The sequence below is a fragment of the Nicotiana attenuata genome, chromosome 2 (assembly GCF_001879085.1).
Source record: "Nicotiana attenuata strain UT chromosome 2, NIATTr2, whole genome shotgun sequence".
Classification (NCBI taxonomy): domain Eukaryota; kingdom Viridiplantae; phylum Streptophyta; class Magnoliopsida; order Solanales; family Solanaceae; genus Nicotiana; species Nicotiana attenuata.
This window is the reverse complement of record NC_031990.1, coordinates 83,494,816-83,503,459: the sequence shown is the minus strand read 5'-3', so window position 1 is coordinate 83,503,459 and position 8,644 is coordinate 83,494,816. Positions and strand designations below refer to the sequence as shown.

At 30.1% G+C, this 8,644-nt stretch overlaps 1 protein-coding gene across 1 annotated transcript in view; it reads left to right on the top strand.

Moving 5' to 3' along the window:
- LOC109223061 (protein FLOWERING LOCUS T-like) overlaps positions 4,846-8,644 on the top strand; it is a 5,462-nt gene continuing 1,663 nt past the window's right edge. Inside the window, exon 1 of the mRNA XM_019387321.1 lies at positions 4,846-5,101. Within this exon, the coding sequence (XP_019242866.1) occupies positions 4,907-5,101 (195 nt within the window). The 5' untranslated portion in view covers positions 4,846-4,906. The remainder of the gene's footprint in view (positions 5,102-8,644) is intronic.

Here is an 8,644-nt window from a genome sequence, read left to right as displayed (position 1 = left end):
TCCGGTGCCTGTATTGTTGGTGATGGTTCCTGTGATTGTTTGAATGATACATGGTGGTTATTTGCTGTGGAGTAGGTATTAGAAGTTGGTTCTTGAGTTATGGTAATGGATTGATTTATTAGGGGGGTATTTGAATAATCCTTTAGGGTTGAGATGGATGGATTTTTAGTGATTGGTAGTGAGTAAAGGCGATTGTTATTGGTTGAGGGATTTGGCAAGTTCTCATGCAATGGCTTGCCGTGTGGTAATGGAGTTAAAGGATTGGGAGTAGTATTGGATGGGGTTTCTTTAGGATGAATGATGGTGAGGCAGAAGTATGTGATAGTTGAGGTGATGATTGAGATATAGTTTGTGTGATTTGGGGTGTGAGTGTTGTAGTAGTTATGATTGTTTGTAGTGATATAGTTGTATCAAGGGTTTCTTTGGCCTTTTGTGAACAGTGTTCATGCACATGCATGTTTGAATTCGGAAGTTGAGAATAGGAGTCATGATAATTGGCTATTCTTGTTAGTTTTTTGTTGGTATTGTGTTTTGGAAGTGAGCGCTTGGACATTGTTTTGCGAATTAGAGGGTGTAGAGATGGTGATCTAAAGTGATGATTTTGCTCTCCTAGGTTAAAAGTAGGCGTGGGTGATGGGAATTCGAAGGGTGATGATGGTGGTTTGGACATGTTTGGGGTAGGGTTTCAATTGATTGTGTTATAGGTGGTATAGGGTTGTCATGTATGGTATTTTTTTTTGTATGGGGTAGGTCCGGTATAGGGATATGAATTGGCAGTTCAAATTGGTTTTGTAGTGTAATATTATTGGTTGGTTTTGTGGAGCCATGTGGGGTCAGTGGGTTCGTAGGGTTTTTAGTAGGGGGTTAGGTTGTTGAGGGTGGTTTTGGTTTTGGAAGGTGGTTTGGGTAGACTGTTTGTCCTTAATGTTAGCAAATTTTTTGTTCTTTGCATAGGTAACTGTTTTCCATTAGCTATGTTGGCCATCTTCACTAGAGGGTGTGTTTGGGTTTTCTTCCGTTTGTTTCGAAGTGGAGGGGGTTAAAAAAATTGGACAATAGTGGAGGTTATGCCCTAAAAATCCACATTTGGTACAGATTATAGATGAGTCTTCATAGTAAATTGATTGAGTGTGTGTACAAAGGAGAATTTCGGGTGTGAGGGTTTTGCCTAGTGGTGCTAAAATACAAAGTCTGGCATAACGGCCTCTGGATGTATGAACTGTGCATGTGTCAATTTTTATGAGCGTTCCCATAAAAGCAGCAATTTTTTTTGAGGATTTGCATATCATAGTATTCAGCGGGTAATTCCTGTAGACGGATCCACACAGTTGCATAGTTTGTGTGAGCTAGGACTGGATTGAATTTGGGTTCCCATTGTCGTATAGTGAGGTTGAACCAAGGTCCATTTTGGAGAATTTTATTAAAATTTTCAATGCTCTGCAATTTGATAAAATAATATTCATATCCTAAATCTATTAATTGAAGGGTTTCATCTAGTTGCCGGAGTGAGCTTAGTTTAAGTTTGAGATTTGTGTAAGATATTTTTTTTCCTAAGAGTTTAATAATAATGGCTTGGTGCCAAGGGCTGTAAAGCCTTAGTTTATCATTTGAGAAAATTGGGATAAAAAAAGGATGATTAGAGGGGTTTTAGTTTTCATCATCTATGATTAGTTTTTTCAAGAATTCAACTTCTAGGCTGGGGGTGATTTGGGGAGGAGGGGGTGGAAAAGTGTGTCACGAAAACTTACCTTGCTTGTGAGTGGGTTGAGAGGTTGAGTGTTGTTTTCTTTACATTTATCTATAGCTTCCTTAGGTTTATCAATGCTACGATTGAGTTGGTCCTTTCTTAGTCTGTGAGTTCAATTTTCGATGATTCTTCCATGGATTGAGGGTCTGATTGGGTAGTATAGAAGTTGGGATCTTCCTTCAGCAGCTTCTTATCTAATCCTTGCTCCTAAATGTTGAATAAACATACTCATCGTCTGATCCTTTAATTCGTACCTATATTATATAAACTAGAGGTGGTAAAAGTAACCCCTCTTTTAGTAACCTGTTCAATTCAGTGAGTTTAAACAGATTGGTTTATAACACAATTTGAATCCGAAATGACTAGGGAAAATGCATAAGTACCCCCCTAACCTATACCCGGATTCCCAACTACACACTTTTTCTTTGCGGGAATCCTATTACCCCCCTAATTTTTTTAAATGGAATTATTTGCACCTTTAACGCTGATGTCACAGAGTGTGTGATTTCACTCTCCCAAAGGAAAGTGAGAAGCAAGAAAAAATGATTTTCAGATTATTCTTTATTCTTTTTTACCATTTTTTCTTACTTTTTTGTTTCCTTTTCCTTTTCCTTTTCCTTTTTCTTTGTATTTTTTCTTTTACTTTTTTTTTCGTTTCTTCTCTAACTCTGGCGGATATTCATTTACCAGCGACTTTGTCTAACCGTTTTTCTTCCATTTTTTCTTTTCACACACAAATTAAACTCTCAAAAAGATCTATTCATAAGCAAAGCAAAATATACTCAGATTTGGGGGAAAAAATTCATCATCGAAAAATCTTCCCATGCTAGAAAAAAAATGATGTATTAAAATTTTAACTAGAAAAAGTCTTCTCAGCTTATATTCGTTGTTATTTCTTTTGCTCTTCCTCCCACACATTATATATATATATATATATATATATATATATATATATATATANATATTCATTTTTATTTCTTTTGCTCTTCCTCCCACACATAAATTATACTTTCAAGAAAAATTTATATATATATAAAACAAAACACACTTAGATCAGGATAAAAATTTATCGCCGGAAAAAAAAGACGCTAGAAAAAATGGTGTTCGTAAAATTCCGACGACCACCATTTTATGCCGCCGGTGACCAAAACAAAAAGAAAGAGCATGAAATAACCAAAAAAAATGAGAATAATAAGAAATAAGAAAAAAGGATAAGAAAAAGAAGAAAGAATAAAAAAAGTACTGAAAATACATGTGGGGGCGCGTGTAGTTCACCACTTGTAAGAGTTTGGTTGTCAGTGTTAAGGGTGCAAATAATTCCATTTAAAAAAAGTTTAGGGGGTAATAGGATTCCCGCAAAAAAAAAGTGTATAGTTGGGAATCCGTGTATAGGTCAGGGGATACTTATACATTTTCCCAAATGACTAATCAAAGTGTTGGGTCAAAAGGAGTCATGATTAGCACAAAATCAAATTTGGAGACTAAGAATTACGCTAACTTGGAAAAACTTCTCTTTGGAAAGTCATCAGGCCAATTGGTGTAATTACTATGGTAGTAATTACAATACCTAGTAATTATACAGTTGTGTAATTACGACGACTTGTTTATTTGTCCTAGTGTAATTACAAGTTTACTGTTTGGTTGCACAAGTATAATTACACAGTTAGATTAAATTTTAAATGAAGTAATTATCAAAACTTAAAAGTTAATATAATAAATATATGCCTATAAATTTTTAGAAGTGTAAATGATATTATATTTTCTATTTAAGATGTATATTTTTTCGTGAATATACTTTAATTAGTAATCATATATTTATAATTAATAATTGTAAATAATAATATTTATATATATATATATATATATATATATATTCTAAATTAATAATATTTAGTTTAGATAATTAGAAAACCACATATGTTTTGTAAGAACATCATGGAATTCATGTTTGGTAAAATAAATTAATATATATAAGTATAATGTCATAACATTATTCAAATGTTTGACAAAACTAATCTATCAATTCTAACTAAAAAATGAACAATATGCAATGTGAGCTAATACTACTAAAACAAGTAAATTGGAACCATGAATATAGCACTATTTAAAAAAAAAAAAAGTTTAACATATGTCAAATTCCAACATAATAATAGTAAGTTCCACTACAACTTAAGATTAGGAAACATAATAAATTTATAATCATATTTAACAACAAAATTTTACTTTAATTGAATCACTCATTATATGCCAAGTTTGTTAATGATTCATTATTTTAATATTAGGAGGTGTAGTTTAAAAAATTATAATAATAAAATAAATAATAAATAAAATATAAGCAATTACATGGGACCACAAGAAGTAAAGGAAGAGAAATAAAAGATAAATAATATACAAAGAAAAATATATTTTAAAATTTCAAAAAAAAACTAAAAAAATAGAAATAAAGTTATAAATAAAATAAAAAGGAAAGAAACTAAAAGGCAACCTTGTAATTATACAGTGTAATTACCACCAATTCTCACATCCTTCCCCGTTGAGAATTGGAGAGTGTAATTACACCCGTCCGATTACACCCAATTTCATGCTGACCAAGTAATTACTTGATCAAACAAATATGACAAACTGTGTAATTACACCCAATCACCTAAATCCAATTTCAAGGTGACTTTCCAAACAGTCGCTTAAGCTAGTACTTCAAGAAAATCACATCATCTTCTACATTTCTTTTTCAAAAGAAAAATTAAAAAAGAGAGGCAGTTGGGTCATGTTGGGTGAGTTGATTTATGACCCCTTATTTAATTTGATCATTTTGACTCAAGAATATTTTGAGGGGCTGGATCATGACCCGCTTTTGATATACATCCAACCCACACATTTGTCACCTGGACTTGAGATGCATATTCTCCTCAGTTCATTATCTTACAAAGAACGGCATCAACTGAGAATAGGGTTTTCTAGTAAGAGAATACCATGAAAAGGTAGGATTCTTGGCATAGTGAAAAACCAATTAAGCATATAGGCACCACACAATATCAACAATACTGCTCATATAAATAGCCATAGCTAGCTCCTCCCTCTGATCACGAATTGCAATAACTTTGAAAGAGAAAAGTAAAGTATTTTAGTGTATAGTGATAATATATTACATCTTCAATCATCATGCCAAGAATAGATCCTTTGATAGTTGGCGGTGTGATAGGTGATGTATTAGATCCATTCACAAGGTCTGTTGACCTTAGAGTGGTTTACAATGATAGGGAAGTCAACAATGCATGTGGCTTGAAACCTTCTCAAATTGTTACGCAACCTAGGGTTCATATTGGAGGGGATGATCTTCGCAACTTTTACACTCTGGTAAATATATCATATTCCTTATATTCTATAATATATGTCACTATTACTGTTTTAAAAAATAAAAAGATTCTTCTCTGATCACAATATTTTTAAAATAAAAAAGAGGCACTTGATGTACTAAGCACTGCAATGTGCGGAATCCGGGGAAGCGTCGAAGTCCATTAAGTCTTATGTGCCCAGTCTCACTTTACACTTTTGCAAGAGGTTGTTTATGTTGCTTGAACTCATGACATTTGGTCACGCAATTTTTGCAACTACATTTTAAATATTTTTAATTACTAAGTACTGCATGTCACTTTTTATGTAGTTTTTAAATATGTAAATTTTATTTTAAAAGCTCTAAGAATTTATAATTGTTTTGCATTGAAATTTAAGCATATATATATTATAAAAGCATGAATACAATGTTGGTTTATAAAATAACCTTATACTATTAAATATAATAACTCATAATAAAAGGACATAATCGGTATTCTAGATATTAGCCTTATAATCCTATTAGTTTTAGTACATAATACTACACGTTAGGAATCCTACTTGATTACCTTTAGGAATCTTATTAGTATAATTACTTTCGAACTGTCTAATTCATATAAAATTGAACAAGAAAATATCTTTAGTCATGTAATCCTATTACTTTTAGGATATACTTCTTAAAAATTTCTATAATTAATTTAATCTGAAAACGTAATATAATGTCCTATTACTAATTTAATTTGAGAATGTATATATTATCCAAATTCATTTAGAAAAAGGAGAGCCTATATTATTATAAAAGCATAAATACAATATTAATATACAGAAATAGCCCTGAAATAGTAAGCGGAAGAACTCATAGGGAAAGGACATAACTGCAACAACCTATCTTTTGGACTACAATACCTTCTTTGCTAATTTTAATATTTAAGATTTTGAAATTAATAAAATTTTGTATATTAAATTCTTATTAAAAATATGTAGGAAGATTTAATAAAATCAATTTCATAAGAATCATCTGTATAGGCAATACATTATCACTCCATAATGTCCAATACCAAAAAAAGTAAAAATAATATTAAATGGACTGCATAAAGAGTTAAAAATTGAAATTGATAAAAAAATACCCCTACGATAATATATTTTAATATTATATTTGAACTATTTTTCTACTCAAATAATATATTTTTTTATCAATTTTTCATGTATATTGAAAAATGCCCAATTATTAACAACAACTAAGAACATATTTAAGAATATAAATGTGTGAGAAAGAGAAAAAAAAAGGTTGGTAGGAGTCAATACCACTAATGATTCTACAAACATAAAGATCTAAATGTAAAATGTCATATCAATCTTTTACTCTTTAAAAATAAAACTTATAGTGGATAAAATTATAATTAAGATTAAATATTCAAAACAAGAGATAAACTAATATTAAGATCTGAATCAACATAGAATAAATTATTTTGTTTTAACATAAAAAATAATTTATTCTTTTTGCAAGTAATGCCTCTTGATATGATATTTGCAAGTAATGCATGGTATAGAATCCAATTCAATTATTTTTTAAATTCATCATATGAGTAAATTTCTTATTCAAGTTAAAAAAAATCTTAAGATACATAAATTCATTCCATAAAAAGAGCGTTACAACACAAAGTAAAAAGGTCAGTATATTATTAAGAATCAAAATGTTATACAAGTGTCTGAGGAAGCACAATAAAAGCTAAATCTTAATCAAGAACAAGCTTTCAAAACTATATTTTAAAGAGTCGGCTCTGGTATAACGGAATTATTCTTTGTAGATGCCTCCGGCGGAACCGAAATAATATTTCTATACCATGCATTACTTGCAAATATCATATCAAGAGGCATGACACTGTTGGCAATAATAGCAAGTGGTGTGCCAACAACGATTTTATTATGAGGCCACCCACTTTAGATTTGATATACCTCTTCAAAAAACTTAAATAACCATCACAAATATCAAAGCGAGCAATGGTGCTAAAATTATAAGGAAAGCAAAATTGATAATATAGGATGAAGTACTTATGACAAAGTGTCAAACGATCGAAATAATTGCCCGGAGTTCTTATTAATGAACCATTAGGTGGAAATTAATGATTTGGGAGGTGATTTCTGTCAAGTACTACCAGTAGTTCCAAAATCAACAAAAGCAGAGACTGTAAAAGCTAGTTTGCCAAAGTTATACTTCTGCCCTCAAATGAAAAAGATTCAATTGACAAGAAATATAAAGTAAGAACAAATCCAGTATTCAGTGTCTTCTTGCTTCGTATCGAAAACTAAGAAGAGCATCAAATAAAAGATGAGTTAGTTTTTTCTGAACACTTGGTTATCAATCCCAATGGTATAGTAGTGCATTTAATAAGAGAAATATTTCTATCATTAGATTAAACGCAATTTGTGCAAAACACATGATAGAATTAAAAAAGATATCTTCGCTAGCAAAAATGAATATGTTGATCAACTAAATAAAAGGTTGATTGCAAAATAATAAAAATAAAATATTTTTCACTTTTTGACTCAGCAGAAAATGATACCGATAATTACTACCAAGAAGAATAATTAAATATTTTAATACCAAATGACCTTCTACAATACATGTTTGTTGTCAAGTTTATTATTTCTTACGTATGTTAGTGTACACGTATGTTAGTGTATATATATATATATATATATATATATATATATATATATATATATANTATATATATATATAGACTATGTTAAAATTGATCTTCCATTGTATATAGGTTAATTTTGAAAAAAATATGTCCATCATGCTACTAAAAACTTAGATACACCGAATAGCTTATGTAATAGCACGCAGATGGTACACAGAAATTTTGACAATAACGTCATACATGCAAAGATTATGATACTAGTCAATGTTCTTCTAAGTATTCTTATCCCTGAATTCAACTTTCGTCTTCCGAAACTAAGGAATATCCTTTTAAATTTATGTGAAAATAATTTTTAGCATGTTTATGTTTTGCAAATATAATAAAAAACATCCTAAATATTGGAGTATATTTACCCCAATATGTTTTCTTGCACGAACAATTGTATGTTGCACTTTCAAGAGGGATATCAAGATCGACAACAAGAGTTTTGGTTAAGGCAGAGTAACCAAAGCATTACGAGGAAACATACACAAAACAGTATTGTCCACAAAGAAGTGTTCGTTAAGATATCATCACATTAAATACTTTTAAACTATAATACATAATTAACTAACATCACAAAATTGATCTTTTGTGTAAGTTTTGATAATGTCCTTTTCTTTTAAATTCATGTATTATGATATGTAATAATATTTTTCGGCATTTAGATGATTGTTGTATTATTATAAAAAATTTCTCATTAATTAAATTTTATTGTTACATCATATAAATAAATATTTAAATCATCACGTGCACGTTTATATATATATATATATATATATATATATATATATATATATATGGTGGTGTTTATTTTTAATCTCTTTGTCTTTCTTAATGTGGAATATTTTGATGACATTTGAGATTTTGTGTCCCCCCC